Source organism: Canis lupus, chromosome 27 (genome assembly GCF_011100685.1).
Source record: "Canis lupus familiaris isolate Mischka breed German Shepherd chromosome 27, alternate assembly UU_Cfam_GSD_1.0, whole genome shotgun sequence".
NCBI lineage: Eukaryota > Metazoa > Chordata > Mammalia > Carnivora > Canidae > Canis > Canis lupus.
Window position 1 is genome coordinate 26,526,438 of NC_049248.1, and position 20,965 is coordinate 26,547,402.

The window sequence follows — 20,965 nt, forward strand, 5'->3', positions numbered from 1 at the left end:
GCAGACTCTCATAAATATATGAGGGGGAGGGTTCCAGCACATATCAACAGGTAGAAATATGAGGACTTTGAGGAATTTCTGTATGAAAGGAAACAGGCAGCTGGGCTGGGGGTAAGGAATCAAAGGCAGAGGAATTATTAAAAAGGCAAAGGGAAATGACTCACCAGCAAAGTTGAATAAGTTAGTTGTAGATGGTTCTTTAAAGCCCTAAATACTATTTTTATTGTAGTAAAATTTGAAAAGCAGAAACCTATCTTGGAAGAGATTGCCAAATATTAGATGTAGAGTGAATATAACTGGAAAAGAACAGGTGTTTTTGATGAAAGTTAATCATCTCTAACTTAATAAACCAGCAGGAAGCTGACTACAACACACCTCATTAGCAAACAGGGAGACCTGACATGTTTGTTTAGCTGTGTGTATATATGCTTAGCTACACCACATTGATGTAGTCGGAAAACTGGGACCGCAGTAACATATGTGACTTCGTTGTAAAACTTCTACTCTGAAAGAAGTCATTCTGAAGGAGCTTCACATGTTTAATCTTTGGAAGCAGCACTGATTGGATGCAGAGAAAATGGGGCAAAAATCATCGCAACAGTTACCCCTGAAGGACAGCAAAGAGGTTTCTGGCGTCTGTGAGGTGGTCACTGAAGCTATAGTCCATGCAGCTCAGAAACTGAAGGAGTATCTTGGATTTGAAGATCCTCTCAGCAATCTGTGGCCAGCTTCAAATACTCTGAATGAGATCTTCTTAATCCACTTTATTACTTATTGCCAAGAAAAGGGAGTTGATGAGTGGCTCACCACCACCAAGATGACCAAGCACCAAGCTGTTCTGTTTGGTGCAGACTGGATTTGGACCTTTTGGGGATCTGATAAACAAATCAGGCTTCAGCTGGCAGTGCAGACTCTGCAGATGTCTTCTCTTCCTGCTGTGGAATCTAAGCCTTACAACTTCTCAAATCTAGAATCCAAGGCAGAGGAGTCTTCCAGGAAGAGAAGTCGATTTGATAAGCTGGAAGAGTTCTGTAACTTGATAGGAGAGGATTGTCTGGGCCTGTTTATCATCTTTGGGGTGCCCGGAAAGCCCAAAGACATCAGAGGAGTTGTCCTGGACAGTGTCAAAAGTGAGACTGTGACGGGCCATCTGCCAGGAGGGAAGGCCGTGGCACAATTTGTCCTGGACACGGAAGATTGTGTCTCCATCAGAGAGCTGATTGGGAACTGTCTGAGTAAGGAAGATGGGCTGAGAGAGATGGGCAAGGTTTATATTAGCATCCTCTGAACTGAATGTGCACAATGAGACTGGCCTGTAAGGCAAAAAGAAAAAAATATTTCACTTTAGTAGACAAGCTCATCCTCTTGCATCATCCCAGCATGAGATTTAATAATCTATATTGTATGTATACACCATAATATATTTAAGCAATACTATTTTGATGGATATTTAGATTGCAAAGTCCATTCACATACCTGGATATTGTCTATCCTGCCTGTGAGTAGACACACTTTGTTCACTCACTTTTTAAAAAGTTCATTCTTACTAAAAGTAGCTCCCTGACAGAAGTCACTGGATTAATCCAGGTTTTAGATATAATAAAAGCCCATTCTAAAAAACCTTGTTATTTAAAATCATTCCACACAGCACTGGCTACATAACTTGTGGGGTCATAGTTTGATCTTAAAAGCTGAAGTAAAGATTATCACAAGCAAGCGGCTGCATTTTTAAGAACTTTTTCAGGAGCACCTGGCTGGCTCAGTGGTTGAGCATCTGCCTTCAGCACAGGTCGTGATCCCGAGGCCCTGGGATCGAGTTCCCACATCAGGATCCCCACAGGAAGCCTGCTTCTCCCTCTGCCTATGTCTCTGCTTCTCTCTGTGTGTCTCTCATGAATAAATAAAATCTTTAAAAAATTGTTTTTCCAATTGGAAATTATGTAATTCTTAGGTAACTTAATGTAACTCCTATGTACATACTTTACTCTTTACATTGCATGAAACATATTATTGCCTGTTGACAGCATTACAAATGAGTTAACTTTAATATGGAAAGAACCATATTGTACTTGATGCCTGGGAAAATAGTATTTCTCTAGCTCCTCTAATTCTGGTCATACCTGTCCACTAACGTCTTATGGAGACAGACAAAAAGCACAGGAAGGCAAGGTGAGGACCTAAGTCTCAACTTCTTTCTCAGAAATTGAGAAATATCTGAATATAAACTAATTCCAGAAGGATTCATACTCCTTTTGTCCCTAAATGTGTATGGTGTAGGACTTGTACTTCATCATACTAAAATATACAAACTAGAGAGAGCAAAAATAACTGCTGTATTGACCGTGAGCTTAATTCCAATGGCCACCATTTATATTCTGCATCCTGAAACATAATGACTTAATCACAACAGCCCTGAAGAAGATATTGTTCCCATTTTCCATGAAAGTAAAGCTCAGAGATGTTAGGTTGATTTTCCCCAGATCACAAAGAAACAGCCTGGATTCAAACCCCACATCCATCTGACTAAAAGGCTGTGCTTTTAATCTTAAAAAGGGTAGAACACCATGTGAAGACAGAAGCAGAGATTGGAGTCATGTGTCTACAAGCTACGGATTGTCTGCAAACCATCAGAAGCAAGGAGGGAGGCATAAACAGATTCTCAGAACTTCCAGAAGGAATTTTTTTTAAAAATTTTTTTTTTAATTTTTATTTATTTATGATAGTCACAGAGAGAGAGAGAGGCGCAGAGACACAGGCAGAGGGAGAAGCAGAGGGAGAAGCAGTCCCATGCAGGGAGCCTGACATGGGACTCCATCCCAGGTCCCCAGACCACGCCCTGGGCTGAAGGGGGCGCCAAACCGCTGGGCCACTGGGGCTGCCCCCAGAAGGAATTGTTAAAACTGTCAGTTATTTTAGAGCAAAAATGGGTTTACTAGGGATTAGCAGAGAATTGCCATTCAGGACATGCAAGCTATGGCAAATCCATTGGCAAGGCCAGAAAACAAAGGAGAGGACTGCTCTGTTAGAGAAGAGGGGAGTTGGGAGGGACTGTTACCCAGGCCAAGTCCAATGGAGTACTGGGAGTTGGAGGCATGGTGGCTTTTCATTGGCTGAATTGTGATGGTCTCTCATTGGGCTGCTGCAGGGGTAAGAGAACAACTTTTTTCTCCTGCTGGGCCTAGTAAAGTGGTATCCACGTGCAAAACTTTCAAGTGCCTTTACTGTCTTCCTGTTGGGTTCTGTTATTGATGACTTGTGGTAGAACATGGGAGCTCCCGCTTCTGGCCTCTAGACTTAATTTTATTTATTATTTAAAAGATTTTATTTATGTATTCAGGAGAGAGAGAGTCAGAGACACAAGCAAAGGGAGAAGCAGGCTCCATGCAGGGAGCCTGATGTGGGACTCGATCCCGATCTGGGACTCCAGGATCATGTCCTGAGCCTAAGGCAGACAGACGCTTACTGCTTAGCCACCCAGGCTCTAGACTTTATTATTTATTTATGACAGAGAGAGAGAGAGAGAGAGAGAGAGAGGCAGAAGCAGGCTCCATGCAGGGAGCCCGATGTGGGACTCGATCCTGAGTCTCCAGGATCAGGCCCTGGGCCGAAGGCAAGTGCTAAACCCCTGAGCCACCCAGGGAATCCCCTAGACTTAATTTTAAATGCGATTTCCTTTTACTCATTTTCACAGAACCAACCTTGCTAACACCTGGATTTTGGATTTTTAATGTCTAAAACTGTGAGAGAATAAATTTCTGTTGTTTTAAGTCACTCAGTTTGCGATACTTTGTTACAGCCTCCCCAGGAAGCTAGTACACCTAATATACTGTACTTCTGCTTTGGAACATTATGGCAGAGTGAAAGGCCAGAAAAGATGGGGGTGGTGATTATCGAAAATACTTGTCTTATCATGCCCGTTATCCCCCCCACCCCAACCCAATACTGATTGATGTCCATAGCACGCTGAATGCTTACACACACAGTACTCTGAGACCTGCATTCCTCTGCTCTACTTAGTATGCTTACCAAGAGTAAATCATGTTTGTTCCCGGTTATTCTTGTTATCATAATTTTGTACTCTGGTTAAATATTATAAGCACTTAGTTAAAAAAAAATAGAGGATAATTTTATTAAGGTTGTATGTTAATCCATCCTAGGGTATAGAGATAATCAAAACAGGTTCCAATCAAAGATATCTTGAGGAGGAAGACCTCCACAGATACAGATTGATACCTGTTTGTAGAAATAAGGTAGGGTAAAAAAATAAAGAGATCTCATCTAAAGCATGACCATTATTTTCTAGGTCCTGAGGAGTTCTGACTTTTTGTAAACTTTTTAAAAAAAGATTTTATTTATTTACTCACGAGACAGAGAGGGAAAGCAGGTTCCATGCAGGGAGCCCCACGTGTCCGGGATCAGGCCCCAGGCTGAAGGTGGTGCTAAACCGCTTAGCCACCCGGGCTGCCCTGACTTTTTGTAATTCTAACCTGATCTACAAAGGAGCTAACCACATCATTGATGACAGTTACAGCCTATGCACAGGGTGTAACTGCATGCTAATATGTCACCCAGAACTTTATATTAACTTGATTAGTTAGGATCAACTCAGCCAAGAAAAAAAAAAAATCAATTTTTAAACTCAAGAAGCCTGGGTAAAGAGGCCATCCGTTGAACTACTCTCAGCTACTGTCTCCTCCTTTGAGTATGTATATCACTTGCACCAGCTCAAGACTTCTTTAAACCAAGAAAGTGTGGAAAAGCAGCAGTCGCAAAGGAGCTAGACCCCTGGGCCATCTGGAATCCCACCCAGACCACATTTGCTCTCTGTAAGCCACATTTCCCCCACCCCTTATGGTCCTCTTCGGACTTGCTGCTTAGACTTTTTTTTTTTTAACCTTTTTGTTTTCTTTTCATTCCTTTTTCTGCTCTGAGGTTACCTCCTTGCACCCGTGACCCGGGGGCTGCCTTCGCAAACGCACCTGTTTTCCGTTTCCCCGCCCTGAGGGCGGGGCGAGGCGGGGCGAACCTGCGCGGAAGCGGCCGCAGACCCGCCCCTCGACGCCCGACGGCGTTTGTCCCGCGCGGCTTGCCGTCCTCGCCGGCATGGCGGCCGCCACGCTCCCCGCGGGGCTGGTCCTGCAGCCGGGGGCCAGGACCCTGCGTGCCTTCTGCACCTCCGTGACTCCGGCCGCTCGCTCTGCGATACCAAGCCCGCGTGAGTGTCAGTCGCGTCGCCTCCGGGCTCTGAGGGAGGTGAGAGGGCGGGATACGGAATCCATGATGGCCGCCGCGGTGGCGGAGTCCTCACGGTCTTGGGGGGAGCCCGTACGTCCTCCGCCGGCCTGTCGCTGGCCCTCCCAGTAGGAAAGCCGAAGTAGGCGTGGGTCTCTTCTCTGTGCCGGTGTCACTGGGCTCCTAGCCGCCGGTTCGTGCTCCTAGGTGCTCTGGCCGAAGCGAGCCTGCCCCTCCCCCCGTCCCCGCACGTCCCCTCACGTCCCCTCACGTCCTCAGAGACCTGCGCTTTCCCGTGCTCCCTTGCGCGGCCACCGGCCCAGGGTCACTGTAGTTACTGGTCCCCGCGGAGGTTTGGGGGGCGGGGGGCAGTGCTGACCCATGGGTTTGCTCGACTGTTTAAAGAGGAGCATGCAGCTGGCCTGGAACAAACTGCGGCTCTGCATTCCAGCCCCAGCTCTGCCATCAATGGCGTGACCTTCACTCAACCAGGCACTCGACAGCCTCATTCAGGCTACCGTTCTTGCCTTGGAAGAGTCCATGGAAAAGGGAGGTTTGTTAACGGAGTCCTATTGTATGCAATGCGAGGGGTTGTAATGGAAGCGTGCACACAGCAACGCAGGGGCATGAGGAGGAGCGCACGGGAGTGCGGGAAAGCTAAGTCAAGGAGGGGGCTCGTCCAGTCCTTCACCAGGTGCTGTCCATGCTGCCGTCTATAACTAGCGTCTCTAACCTTTGTAGTATCCACGGTTCACCATCTTTCTCTCACTTCGACAGTAGTTTTCTTTACTGGTCCCGGTTTGTACTCCTGGTCTCCTACGTTGAAGTCTCACAGCCGGAGTGAAGTATTCAGAAGGCCAGTCTTTAACCTTGCCACCCCCGTGTTCAAAATCTGCAAACGGTTTCTCACTGCTCTAAGATAGGATAAATTCCTTAACTCGTCAGAGCGGCTCTTGATAGTTTTAATGCTTGTGTCCTTTAAATTTTTTTTTTTTTTTTAATTCGTTCTATAGATGCCTAACTCCTGTTGTGTGCTTGGTAGTGTTTTAGGTACTGGGATATAGCAAGATCTCTCAACTCATGAAGTTTACATTCTTTTGGGAAAGTCAGACTGTAAACAAAACAATGTCAGTGTGATGTCAGGTGGTGATTAGTGCTTTGAAGGAAAATAAAGCAGGGTATTGAGAATGATGGATTAGAGGGATACTGGCTATAGAGTAGGAAGAGATTGGGTAATCAGGAAAGACCTCCTTGAGTTGACATTTGAGCAAAGTATATACCATGCTGAGATGCAGGGAAAGAGCATTGTTGGCAGAGGGATCTGCAAGTGCAAAGGCGCAGAAGTGAGAACAAGCTTAGAGGTGTGATCAAGGAACAGAAGAAAGTCAACTTGTAGGTGAGTGACTTGTAGAGTGGTAGTCTAAGATGTTGGAAAGATAAGTAATGATCTGGTCTCACAATGGCTTTTATGCATTTGGTTTGGGTTTTATTATGAGTTTGGGATTATATTGGAAGGTTTTGAACATGGAAATGATTTATACTTTAATTAAATTTAATTAATTAATTTGAGCAGGGGCAGGGGGAGAGCAGAGGGAGAGGGACAAGCAGACTCTGTGCTGAGCATGGAGCCTGACGTGGGGATCAGTCCCATGATTCTGAGATGATGACTTGAGCTGCAGTTGAGAGTCACATGCTTAACCAACTGAGCTACCCAGGTGCCTCTGATTTATACTTTTATTTTATTTATTTATTTTTTAAAGATTTATTTATTTATTTTTGATAGACATAGAGAGACAGAGACACAGGAGGAGGGAGAAGCAGGCTCCATGCCGGGAGCCTGATGTGGGACTCGATCCCGGGACTCCAGGATTGAGCCCTGGACCAAAGGCAGGTGCTAAACCGCTGAGCCACCCAGGGATCCCCTGATTTATACTTTTAAAAGATCGCTGACTACTGTGTGGAAAACAAATTTTGGTGGGGATAAGAGTGAAATCCAGGAGATCAGTTTGGAAGCTTTTGCAGTAGTCCAAATGAAATGATGGGGAGTTAGATTGAGGTGTAATAGCAGAGAAGGTGGTGTGGTTGGATATGGGATATATTTTGAAGGTACAGTGAGGAGGACTTACTGATGGATTTGTTATGGGGGCATGAGGAAAAGTCTCAGGAAGCCTGTTAGATTTTTATCCTGAGCAATTGGACAAAGAGCAGTATCATTTACAGGGATCAGTAAGGCTGGAAGAACAAAATAAAGAACTCTTGTCAGTGATGTGTTATAAGTTGAGGTGCTTATTAAATATTTCCAACCTCTTTTCCCAGTGTTCTTTCTGTTCTAGTCTTAAGTTTCAGCCATATTGAACTTTTTCCATTGATTTTCCATCTCCTTTTCTCCATAGAACACTTTTCTCACTTGCCTGTTCCCAGGGCTACCTCCTGTTCATCCTTAAGGTTTTAGCTTAACATCCAGTTCTTTAGGGAGATTTTCTCCAACTAATTGACTACGTTTTGTCCCCTGCTATATGTTGCCATATGCAGTATGTTAATTAGTGATCTTATTTGACACACTACATTCTGTGAAAGCAGGGTCTTTCTCTTGTTCATTGCTGCCTTCTCCGTTTCTGGTACACGATATCACTCAGATGATTTTTGAATGAATAAATGAGTTACTATCAAGGGGTTAGTAAGATTTGTCAGATAAAGAAATGAGGTGGGGAGGCAGAGGGGGAGAGAAGCCAGACAGATGGAAGGGAGGCACATTCCCCACAGAAAGAATGGTAAGTTTGGAGAAAGTCCAAAGGGGTCTGGTACTGGAAATTTAGTGTAGCTGTGGGACCTTGTGAAGGGAGATGAAGCTAGAGATAGAAGTGGTTCAGAGTGTAAAGAGTCTTGTAGGAGATACCATTGTCATCCTTACTCTTTGATCCTTAGTTTTCTTGGCTCTAAATGACCTCTAAATAAGGATAATAATAGTACTTACAGTTACTGTGAACAGTAAAATTAAGTGAGCTAATAGTAAAAAGCATGTAGTTGAGTATCTGGTATATGAAAATGCTGAATAATTATAGCTATTATTAGTGTAATGTAGCAAAACAGGCGTAAGGTAATATTTTGAAAGGTATATACTGTATGTAAATACTTTACTCTTTTCTATAGTTATATGATTTATTAGGAATGGCCATGATTTTTGTTATTGGCATTATTGTAGCATTGGCAGTTCAAATATGTAATACAGAAGGAAAATGGTTTTGTTTTTTTTTTTTTTTTTGGTGGAACCAAATAGTTCCAAATATGAGCAAGTATGTTTATAATTAAACATACTTCTAACTAGATATTTTAACTTGGGAAAGGGAGTTTGACTATGAACCTTGAAAATTTATTGAAAATATTTCTTTAGATGATGGGTTTACTGTATCATCAATCACAATGCACTTTCTATTTAAGTAACTCTGGACTTAATTATTTCTTAAGATGATCTAGTCCTAGAGAAAATGGATTATTGTTTCATTTTTGTTATGGGATCATGATCAGTTTGAATGACTGTACATTATTCAGTTTTCCATAATTATGGTGTTGTCTTTTTAGGTACAGCAAACAGAACATCCAGACATGAAAGACCACTGAGAAGGAAGGTAAAACAATTAATGTACTCCACTGTATACTATCTTAATGGTTTCTCAAGTTCTAAAGTGAGGCAGATATTCATGATGAGGCAGGAAAGTGCTGCCCAAGAAGGCTTATAAGGGATGGGGACTTGGTAACTGCCAGAGCGTTGGCTGTAGTCTTTGTTTTTTGTTAATACCCTGAGACTTCTCTGGAACTAGGAGACATAATTTCTCATTACATATTTATTCAATTAGTTTGATCTTTTCCTGGGCTAGCATTACGGGGTGTGAAACTTTCACAGTGCTGGGCAATGGCTATTAGCCATAGCTCCCAGCCGGCCACATAGTCATGAAGATAAATAACCAATAGACTTAACAACCATTCTGTACCCATAAAACCATTTTTTTTTTTTTTTTTTTACTTTCTGTACAGTATTCAATAAATTATATGGCATATTCAACACTTTATAAAATAGGCTTTGTGTTAGATGATTTTGCCCAAATGTAGGCTAATATAAGCATTCTGAGCACATTTTAGGCAAGCTAGGCTAAGCTATGCTGTTCAATAGGTTAGATGTATTTAAAAGCATTTTCAACTTATGATTGGGACACTGAGTATGCCAATAAACTCATGGTAAGTTGAAGAAGATCAGTATTTCAGAATACATTGTTACTGTTCCACAAAATGTGAAAAATTTGTTAAAAGTCTAAATCCATTAAGAGAAATTTTTAGTGAAGGAAATGTGCTATTAAAGGGGATTCTTAAAAAAGGGGGGGCAGATTCTTACCAGAGGGTTTGCAGAAATGGTGCAAAAATATTACGTAGGTTTGGTGTTTTTTCATTTGAATAGCAGCAGCTTTATAAGAGGTCAGATTTTATATAGGTTGCAATTCTGCTAATGTTTCTTTTAATTGTAGCTTTTTTGCTTTAAAATTAAAGATGTTCATATTTAAAGCATTTAACTATTTTATATTCCTTAGGCGCTACCTCCTAGGACGGAGAAAATGACTGTTGACCAAGACTGGCCTAGTGTTTATCCTGTTGCAGCACCGTTTAAACCCTCTGCTGTACCTCTTCCCATTCGAATGGGTTATCCAGTAAAAAGGGGGGTCCCCATGGCAAAGGAGGGAAATCTAGAACTTCTAAAGGTAAGATAAATTGCTGATTCATTGGCTAAGACTTACATCGAAATAAATGCTGATCCTCTTCCCACTCCTACCCTGCCTTGTACTTCAAAGTTTGCTATGTAGCCACAGCTTACTATATTTTAGTTTAAAAATTTTTTTTTCAGGGATGCGTGGGTGGCTCAGGGGTTGTGCGTCCGCTTTTGGCTCAAGGCATGATCCCAGAGTCCCGGGATCGAGTCCCGTATCGGGCTTCCTGCATGGAGCCTGCTTCTCCCTCTGCCTATGTCTTTGCTTGTCTCTTCCTCTGTGTATTTCATGAATAAATAAATAAAATCTTTAAAAAAAATGTTATTTCAGGTAATAATGGATATTGTATTCTGACTGCCCATGGTAAAGAAGACTCAAAGAACCTTGGGCATTTCAGAATGTAATCAGTTGGTCCTGTGGCTTCCCTTTTGGCTTCTTCTTTTCTATTGGCATTTTTCTTATCTTTTAAGTGGAACTAAGAAAAGTGAAATAACCTAATTTGAGCTTGAGAATTAGGGGCTGAAATCTATGTTATTTTTATTTATTTATTTATTTATTTATTTATTTATTTATTTATTTATTTATTTATTTATTTATTTATTTATTTAAGAGAGAGTGAACATAAGCAGGGGGAGTGGCAGAGGTAGAGAGGGAGAAGCAGGCTTCTCGCTGAACAGGGATCCCATTGCAAGACTCCATCCCAGAACTTGGATCATGACCCGAGCTGAAGGCAGATCCATAACTGACAGAGCCACCCAGGCGGCCTTGAAATCTACTTCTAAAAGAGATTTTAAAACTTTCTATCCAGAAAGGTAGAATATTATTTAATATTGTTATAGTCCTTAAACGTCTTTATTTCTTGAAGGAAAATACATCATATTAAATGCTTTAGTTGGTAGCATCTATAATAATTTGTGAACTATAAACTTTTTAAAGAAAATATGAATACACTTAGCCTGAGAATACATATCTTAGATGTTTAATGTTATATACAAGTACAGTTGTCAATATATGAACTGTGTTTTCTACTATATGAGAATCTTTTTCTTTTCTTTTTATTGAAGTATAGTTGACAAAGCAATTTTACATTAGTTTGAGGTGTACAATGTTGTGATTCCACAAATTTGTGTGTTATACTATGCTCACCACAAATGTAGCTACTACCTGTCATATATAGCACTATTAAAATACCATTAACTTATTTTCTATGCTCTATCTTTTATCCCTATGACTTATTTATTCCATAACTGGAACCCTGTATCCAGTTTTTTGTGGTGGGAAGAGGACTATATCTCTCATTCCTCTTCACCAATTTCTCTCATCCCTCCATGCCCCTTCCCTCTGACAACCATCAGTTTGTTCTCTTTATTTATGGCTCTGTTTCTGCTTTTTGTTTATTTTGTCTTTTGGGTTACACATGTAAGTGAAATCATATGGTATTTGTCTTTTTCTGATTTATTTCATTTAGCATATATTTGAAAGTCTTGAAAAACAAAAAAAATTGCTAAAAGATGATGGTAAAAAATGAGTTGGTAACATGGAAAAGGAGTTGTCTGCTGCTAGAGACAGGGGTAGATGAAATTTGGAGTTGTGAATGTTTCAAGAGATAGAAGAAAACAAATGTTAAAGAAACTAATCTTTTCTTCAAATGAAAGAAGAGAACTTAGTTTAGGGGCACCTGGGTGGCATAGTTGGTTGAGCATCTGATTTCTGGTTTTGGCTCAGGTCATGATTTCAGGGTTGTGAGATTGAGCCCCACAGTGGGCTCCACGCTCAGCAGGACAAGTCTGTTTGAGATTCTCTCTCTTGCTCTGCCCCTCTCACCTGTGTTCTCTCTCTCTCAAATAAACAAATCTTTAAAATTTTTAAAAAAACAGTTTCCATTTATGTAAAATTGTATACATGTATATATTTTTTTATAGAGATGATTAGATGTTAACCAAAATGTTAAGACTGTCGGAGCCTGAATAGTTATTTTTGTATACTAGGGGAATTAGGATGATTAAACAATCTGTGTCCTTTAGTGCTTTCAGCATTATAAGGGAAATATGTAGACCTGTAGATTTGTGGTGGGAAGAGGACTACAAGAACAGCATTTATTTTTTTTTTTTCCACTATCATCATCATAAGATACATCATGAATCTCTATTTCAAGGAATTCATTTATTGAATTCACAATACATGTGACATAGAATTAATATTGTAAAAACTAGATTTTATTTATTATAAAGGTTGCGTTTAGGACTTACTTTTATGAAAACTAAACTTTATGTTTTTGAGACATTAGGCTAATTTATGCTTTATTTCCCTCTATTTTAGATCCCTAATTTTCTACATTTGACTCCTGTAGCAATTAAAAAGCACTGTGAAGCTCTTAAAGGTAAGTGGTTATTTTAATATATGAACTTAATATTGACTTTGAAAATAAGAATTTCATTTCTGATGATAAAGGGGTCAGTTTATCAAGAGGGCATAACATTTGTAAATGTTCATGCACCTAAGATAGGAACACCTAAATATGTAAAGCAGATATTCACAGAACTGAAGAGAGAAACAGCAGTAGAGCAGTAGGAGACTTCAGTATGCCATTTTCAACAATAGATAGATCATACAGACAGAAAATCAGTAAGGAAACACTGGATGTAAACAGTATGTTTGACCAGATGGTTTAACAGATGTTTACAGAACGTTCTGTCCAAAAGAAGCAGAATGCGTATTCTTCTCAAGCACATATGAAACATTCTCCAGGACAGATCATATGTTAGGCTAAAAGACAAGTCTTAACAAATTTTAAAATATTGAAATCTATCAGGCACTTTTTCTGATCACAGTGGTATAAAAGTAGAAATCTGTTATAAGAAAAAAACTAGAAAACTCACAAGTATGTGGAGATTGAACAACATATCCCTGAATAACCATTGGTTCAATGAAAAAAAAATCAAAAGAAAAATTTGAAAAATCTTGAGACAAATAAAAATGGAAACAATATACTAAAACTTACAGGATGCAACTAAAGCAATTCTAAGAGGGAAGTGGATAGTGTACATTAAGAAAAAAGAGATCTCAAATAAACAGCTTACGTATACCTCAAGGAACTAGATAAAGAACTAAACCCAAGGTTGGTAGAAGGAAGGAAGGAACAAAGATTAAAGTGAAAATATAGACTAAAAAGACGAGAAAAGATCGATGAAACTAAGAGCTGATTTTTTTGAAGAGATAAACAGTATACACAGATCTTTTTGAAAGATAAACAATAGACAACAAGAGAAAAGAGATGACTCAAAATTGTAAATAAAAGGAGTCATTACAGTTGATTCCTCAGAAATATAAAGGATCATAAGAGACTACTATGAATAATTACATGCCAACTAATTTGACAAGCTAGAAGAAATGGATAAAGTTCTGGGAACATAGAACTTACCAAGACTGAATCATGAAGAAATAGGAAATCTGAACAGACCAGTTGCTAATAAGGAAATTAAATCAGTAATTGAGAACCTCCCAACAAAAAAAAAAAAAATCCAGACTCAGATGGCTTTTTCTAATCATTTAAAGAGATATTACCAATATTTCTCAAATTCTTCCCAAAAAGGAGGTACCAAGGTGACTCAGTTGGTTAAGCTCTGCCTTCAGCTCAGGTTGTGATCCTGGGGTCCTGGTGTCTAGCCCTGCATTGGGCTCCCAGCTGAGTGGAGAGTCTGCTTATTCCTTTCCCTTTGCCCTCTCCACTCATGCTGTCTCTCTTTTTCTCTCAAATCAATAAATAAAATCTTTTTTATAAATTTTTCCAAAAAAGTGGAGGGCACACTTCCAAACTCATTTTATGAGGCCAGCATTACCCTGATGACCAAAACCAGATGAGGATACTATAAGAAAAGTATTATAGGCCAATGTCCTTGATTAACGTAGATATGAAAATCCTCAACAAAAAAGTACCAAACCAAATTCAACAGTACATTTAGAGGATCATGTTAGATCAAGTGGGATTTATTTCACAGATGCAAGGATGATCTAACATGAAAATTTAGTCTATGTGATACATCACATTAACAAAATAAAACTAGAAGAAAACAAGCAATAAATTCCTTGACATGGGTCTTGGCAGTGATTTTTGGATTTGATACCAATAGCAAAGGCAGGAAAAGCAAAAATAAACAAGAACCACATCAAACTAAAAAGCTATTGCACAGCAAAGACAACCATTGACAAAATAAAAAGTCTACAGAATGGGAGAAAATATTTGTAAACCTTGGGTCAGAGGTTAATATACAGCCTAAGAATTCATAAAGCTCCAGACAATCCAATTAAATAGAGGATTAGAAGAATTAATATTGTTAAAATGTTCAGACTACCCAAAACAAATTACAGATTGAATATAATCCCTCTCAAAATACCAACAGCATTTTTCACAGAATTAGAAGGAAGAATCCTAAAATTTGTATGCAACCACAAAAGCCCCTGAATAGTCCAAGCAGTCTTGAGAAAGACCAAAGCTAGAGGTATCACAGCCTTGGATTTTAAGATACACTACAAGCTGCATAATCAAAGCAATAATGATAATCAGCACAAAAATTAAATACATAGATCAGTGGAGCAGGATAAAGAGCCCCAAAATAAGCTCATACTTACATGGTCAATTCAACCTTGACAAAGGAGGCAAGAATATGCAATGGGGAAAAGACAGTCTCTTCAGTAAATGGTGCTGGGAAAATGGGACAGCTACATGCAAAAGAATAAAACTGGAAAAGAATATCACTTTCTTATGCCATACACAAAAATAAACTCAGACTGGATTGAAGACATAAATGTGAACCTAAAACCATAAAACTGCTTAAAAACATAGGCAGTTATTTCTTTGACATTGGCCTTAGGAGTATTTTTCTAGATCTGTCTCCTTGGGAAAAGAAATAAAAGCAAAAATAAACTTCTGAGACCACTAGAATGAAAAGCTTTTGTACAGTGAAGGAAGCCATCAACGAAATGAAAACCTACTGAATGGGGAAAGATATTTCCAATTGTGTGTGTGTGTAAATATTATTTAGTTACAAGAAGGAAGGACATCCTGCCATTTGTGACAACATGGATGGGACTTGAAGACATTACACTAAATGAAATAAGAGAGAAAGACAATTAGTGTCTGATTTCACATACATGTGAAATCTAAAAAAGCTGAACTCAGAATAGTAGGGGCTGAGAGGTTGTGGGGGAAGGAAGATGTTGGCCAAAGAATACAAACTTCTAGTTTTCTGATAAGTTCTGGGTATCTAATGTACAGAAAAGTGATTATAGTTATTAATGCTGTATTATATAACAAAGTTGCTAGGAGAATAGATCTTAAATGTTCTTACCGCAAAAAGAAATGGTAATTACAGGATATTGGTGTTAGCTAGTGTTATGATTGTAATCATTTTGCAACATATAGAAGTGAATCTAATCAACATATTGTATTATTGTATACCTTAAACATACACAATGTTTTATATCAATTATATCTCAATAAAGATGGAGAAAATAACCGCATTTTTAATATATTAAATCATCTTACATTCTCAGTTACTGCTAGTTTCTCCTTTTTTTTGGAAAAATTTTCAAGTTGTTTTCAGTGAATTGTTAAGATGACAAATCTGCAATTTTTTTTTTTTTTTTTTTTTCAGACTACTCTACAAGTGGCTATGAATAATAAATAGAACCAGAAATCATAGTCCTTGTTCAGGTAGGTTAGGGACTTACCATTACATTATAGATAGCACATACATAAAAAGACTGAAGAAAATATTATAGAGTGTTGCCGATAGATACAAACGAATATAATCCAAACTGAAGATAATGTAGAAAGGTGTTGAGTAGAATAGTCAGTGGAGTCAGTAATGGAATACTTTGTAGAGAGAGTTATCTTGAAATTGTTTAAAATAACTTCAGTGATATGTAGGTGTGGCAACAACAAGTAGTAGAAAAACTGTTGATGAAAAGCAATAGTCTTCTATTTCTCCTTTCTCACTTGGCCCCTCATTTCAGAAGTGTTGTCTTTTCATCATTGTTTAGGTCTCATAATTACTTTCTGAGAGTGTATTTATTTTTCTATATAATATTCTTTATGTATTCTCTCTACATATATTGTATATATATAGTTACATTAGTATATTTGTATTTTTCATATGCATATGTAACATGGAAGTAATCACCAGCCCCCGATTATATCTTCAGCTCTAAATTTATTGAATTTGAATAATATTTGATTCCTAGATATAAACAGATTTCACTCACTTCTTTTTCTTTGTTAAAGATTGATTGATTGATTGATTGATTGATTGATTTGGAATGCAAGGGAGGAGGGATTGGGGGAGAGGGAAAGAGAAACTCAAGTAGACTGTCCTGAGAGCAGAGTCCCATGCAGGGCTTGATATCACAACCCTGAGATCATGATCTGAGAGGAAACCAAGAGTACGATGCTTAACTGACTGTGCTATTCAGGTGCCCCTCACTCACTTATTCTTTTCTTCCCACATGCATGGAGGTAAAGGCAAAGAACTTTTTTTTCATAGTTTTTTGCATGTTTTCATACATATATGTGTTCTGACTCAATTCCAGATCTAATTTGCATTGGACTATATACAGAATAAGGACGTTGGAATTGTTTTAGGTTCACAGCTGTTATTGATTGGTTGTGTAATTTAATTCAAGGATTAGTACCTTTGGATGAATTCCTAAGCTCATGCTAATTAAGAAGGAGATGTATAAATGCTTAATACACTTGTTAAGGCTTCTCAGGAAAGAAAATGAAATCTAGACACTCTTCACAGGCAGCTTGATCATGCTGGAAGGAGAAATAGCATAGTGATCATGATTATGATGAAATTTGAGCTTTTGGAAGAGCCTTTTATTTAAAAATATAAGGAAGAGGTAAAGAAATCTTAAAAAGTAGGAATAATGACCTTACTCTTAAAATTAGAAAAGAAAAATCTCTCCTATCTCTTTTCATGTATGTGGTCCTCTGTTTGGGAATAGTAGGATGCGTTTTTATCCTTTTAGACTGACACTGATCATTCTTCAAAATTTCTGCCCCATTCAGCACAAACCATGTATTACTTTTTGATCCTTTGTGAAGCCAGTTAAGGAATGTATTATACTGTAATAAATCTCATTTTTCTCCTTTTAAACATTATTTTTAAATATGCATTTATAATCTAGAGACTGGCTTCTTTTAATGAGGTATTTGTAAAATACTTCATAATTCTTAAATGAAAGGCTTTCTTTTTTTTTTTTTTTTTTGAAAGGCTTTCTTATAGCACATTCAGAAGAGTAGCATTATATTTTAAGTAAGTAAGTGCTTTAATCTTTCTTTAATTTTGCCTTTACACTTTTGCCAGCCTCTAGATTTAGATTGTATCTTCCAAATAACTCAAAGGCTTTTAAAATATTTCTTCTCAATTTTCTTTCAAAGTAGGTCAGTTCAGATTTTATATCTAACTTGCAAGTGGAAAATCTGAAGCACAGGAAAGTTAGGTAATTTACCAAAACTTTAATAATCAGTGGCAGAAGTTAAGTAAAAACCAAGGTCTTCCGAAGTCTAGTCTATTGCTCTACCTATCAGATGAATAGGGGTCTATTATGTACTTTCCAGTTGGCTGTGTTTTTTAGACATATAATCCAGTAATTTAAAAGTTGTAATTATCATTTGGTTATTGAAATGACTTACTCAAAGTTATAAAAAATAAAAGACTCAGTACAAACCCAAGAACTCATAAAATTCTCCAAACTAGTCTCTCTTATAAAGTGCTTGGCAGTGTTGCATCTTATAGTGCAGATATTGGAATGAGTCCATATGGGAATGAAATTTAACTTTAGTAATCATGCTTATTTTATTTAAATGTCAGAATATTCTTAATTGCAAAGATACTTCTCTCTCTAAATGTGTGAGTATTGCTCTCTTAAGCAGGGTGTTTAGGGAACGGTGTGAGCTATATGTAATTTGCTAACATATAGTTAGTTGCAGATCTTGAAGAGTCTCTGTGACATTTTTCTGACTGATACTAAACCCTAAATGGAAGCTAAATATAGAAAATTGTTAACTCTAGGAAATGTTATTGACAAAGTACCTCTCACTGTCTCTTAAATCATGTGGAAGAGTTCCTACATATGCCTGTGACTAGCCTCTTCTGCAGTCATGCTTTTTGGAGAAAGCACCGACCCTATGAGGTTTAATGTGTTTGATCTAAGAAACTGATTACTTTTAGACATTCTTAGAACGAGGTTGTTTAAGGAGTGAAATTTCCATTGAGGGAAACCTGATAGTGCCAAAAGTTTTCATTTCAAGCTGAGGTGAAATAGGAATAGGGCAAAATGAAATCAACTACTTATGAAGTCCCTCAATACAGATAGCTGTAGGATACGCTGGGAGTTCCTTTCAACTCCCCTCCCCCCTGACTTGAGGCCTGAGTTTCTGTCTCTGTGCTGTGGAAATGATGGTGTGCTGTATTCTTGTTCGCAGTGCTTGGAACTTCCTGTTATGGCCCAGTTCTCGGAGCCAGTCCCACCTCCCCTTAGGCTGGTTGTCTTTAGGCTAAAAATGAAGATGTCTTTTCCTCTTTTCTTTTAGCCCCGTTGGCACAGAAGTCATATTAGAGGAAACGTGAATTACTCTAAGGATCTCTTTAAGAATGTCCTAGGCATTTGTACTGGTTCAGTCTGAGGCCCTATTCAACTCCGTTTCTGAGAATTTAGACCATATCTCATTTTCTTCTAAGAGCTTTTTCAGAGCTTCTTTCAGTTCCCTTCAGTAGACCTTTAGTAACTTTTATTTGGAAACGAATTACTGTTAACTGTTGATTTTTCAAAAACAGTAACACTCTGAACTGTTTGCTTTTAGCTGGTGAGGAGGAGTGAAACTGTACCATAACAGGTATATGCAAAGCTATAATAAGCCTCCATCAAGTCATTAGTTCCCTTTTAACTAAACTTACTGCTCCCCACCAAACCCAAGCTATCTAAATCATTCATGTAATTACATTCCCTAATTAGGATTCATCTAAGGAAAAAAAGGGATGTAGGGTGATGTGTTTAAAGTACAAAATTGAGAATTTGTTCTTTGATTTCATGTAACTCGAGCGTCATCTCCCTCAATAATTTGATTTTGTCTGTTAGCACATATTGCGATGAGAATTTCCTTGGCAGAACTATACTTGAGATAATTTTTTTTAATTCTTAGATTTCTGCACTGAGTGGCCAGCTGCGCTGGACAGTGATGAGAAATGCGAGAAGCATTTTCCCATTGAAATTGACACAGCTGATTATGTTTCAGCAGGACCATCTATTCGAAACCCCAAAGCACGAGTAGTAACCTTAAGGGTAAGAAATATTTTTAAAAAAATAAGAATTGGGGTGCCTGGGTGGCTCAGTGGTTGAGCATCTGCCTTTGGCTCAGGGCATGATCCCAGGTCTGGAGATCGAGTCCCACATCAGGCTCCCTGCGAGGAGCCTGTTTCTCCTTCTGCCTATGTCTCTGCCCCTCTGTGTCTCTCATGAATAAATAAATAAAATCTTAAAAAATAATAATAATAAAAGAATTATTATAAAACATTATTTAAAAATAGCATTTTGTATGTGTGAATATAAAAGTCATTATAGAAAATTTGGGAAATATGAAAGTTTTAAGGTATAAAATATAATTGCCTATAATTTTGCCACTCACAAATAAGCACTGTTGACTCCTGAAGTTCATTTTAGTACATATATAGACAGCCTATTAATATAGGATGATACTGTATTTGATTAGTTATCTTTTTTATTTAACAATGTGGATTAAAATTTTCCAAAGTTATTAAACATTTTTAAATTTTTTTATTGAATATAATTGACATACATTACCATATTAGTCTGAGGGGTACAATCTAGTGACAATTATGTATGTTACAGAATATTCACTATATAAGTGTAGTTATCATCTGTCACTATACAGTTGTCACTCCTTAATATTGTTTTTGTTACTATTTTTAAGTAATCTCCATATCCAACATAGGATTTGAACTCACAGCCCCAAGACCAAGAATCACATGTTCTACTGACTGAGCTAGCCTGGTGCCCCTATTTAATATTTTTAATGGCTGCATAGAAAAACATGTAAATCAGGGTCTGTTCTGTACGAAGGCAGTGTTTGAGGAGGGGTGGATATTGATATATAAGAAACCAAGATCTGAAAGCTATGGCTTTTAGTTCACTCTTTCAGAGATTTCCTAGGAAATAAATGATAAATAATAGTGGTTATAATTCCTCTTTTTAAATATCTATAGCTTGTTTATTTCTTTTAGTATTTTACATTAGATGAAGTTTCTAAAACAATGTTTATGTAGTCTCTTTAGCTGTTTTGTATGTCAGTGGGTGTGCGTCTGGTTTTTAGCCTCTAAGTATAAATTGGATTTCAGTATGAGATAATAGCATCTATTATGTTAATGATGTGTCTTATTCTTATAGCATTTTTGAAATGATCGCCTTTGACTTATTGTAATAAATTATATTGTTAGGTTTTCAAATATTGAAGCATTTCTGAACCTTGATTATTTTGTAGTACATAACTTTTTTACTTTACTGTGGATTTGCTTTGTTAGCATTTTATTTAGGATCGTTTGTCCTAATCTCATGCTGCTTTGGAGAAACATTAAATCCCTGCTCTTACTCATTAGGACCATACTACTACATACCACTGCACTTGCTCTGATAGCTTCTATGTATTTGAAACCACTGTTAGTTTCCTCTGGTAAGAGTTTTGATCCATATGGCATGTCTTTCTCATACAGCAGTCATGGAGCAGTTGATGGTTTTTTGTTTTTTTTTTTAACTAAAAAAGTTGTAGATTTACAAAAAAGTTTCAAGGATAGTTCCCAGAATCCCCCTATTTTTCACACTACATTTTTTTGTTGTTAACATCTTATTGTGATACATTTATTACAACTAATGAGTCAATATTGATACATTAGTTATTAAAG

At 38.0% G+C, this 20,965-nt stretch overlaps 2 protein-coding genes across 2 annotated transcripts in view; both read left to right on the forward strand.

Annotated features, from left to right (window-relative positions):
* The first annotated feature begins 434 nt into the window (after positions 1 to 434).
* REP15 (RAB15 effector protein) lies at positions 435 to 1,717 on the forward strand. The gene has a single exon (XM_038577140.1). It carries the CDS (start codon positions 578 to 580, stop codon positions 1,286 to 1,288), a length of 711 nt encoding a protein of 236 aa, XP_038433068.1. The 5' UTR covers positions 435 to 577; the 3' UTR covers positions 1,289 to 1,717.
* A 3,381-nt stretch (positions 1,718 to 5,098) lies between these two features.
* Positions 5,099 to 20,965, forward strand: part of MRPS35 (mitochondrial ribosomal protein S35) — a 41,778-nt gene continuing 25,911 nt past the window's right edge. The window contains exons 1-5 of the mRNA NM_001284487.1: positions 5,099 to 5,215; positions 8,812 to 8,858; positions 9,813 to 9,980; positions 12,306 to 12,366; positions 19,192 to 19,331. Coding sequence (NP_001271416.1) covers positions 5,104 to 5,215; positions 8,812 to 8,858; positions 9,813 to 9,980; positions 12,306 to 12,366; positions 19,192 to 19,331 — 528 coding nt within the window. The 5' untranslated portion in view covers positions 5,099 to 5,103. The remainder of the gene's footprint in view (positions 5,216 to 8,811; positions 8,859 to 9,812; positions 9,981 to 12,305; positions 12,367 to 19,191; positions 19,332 to 20,965) is intronic.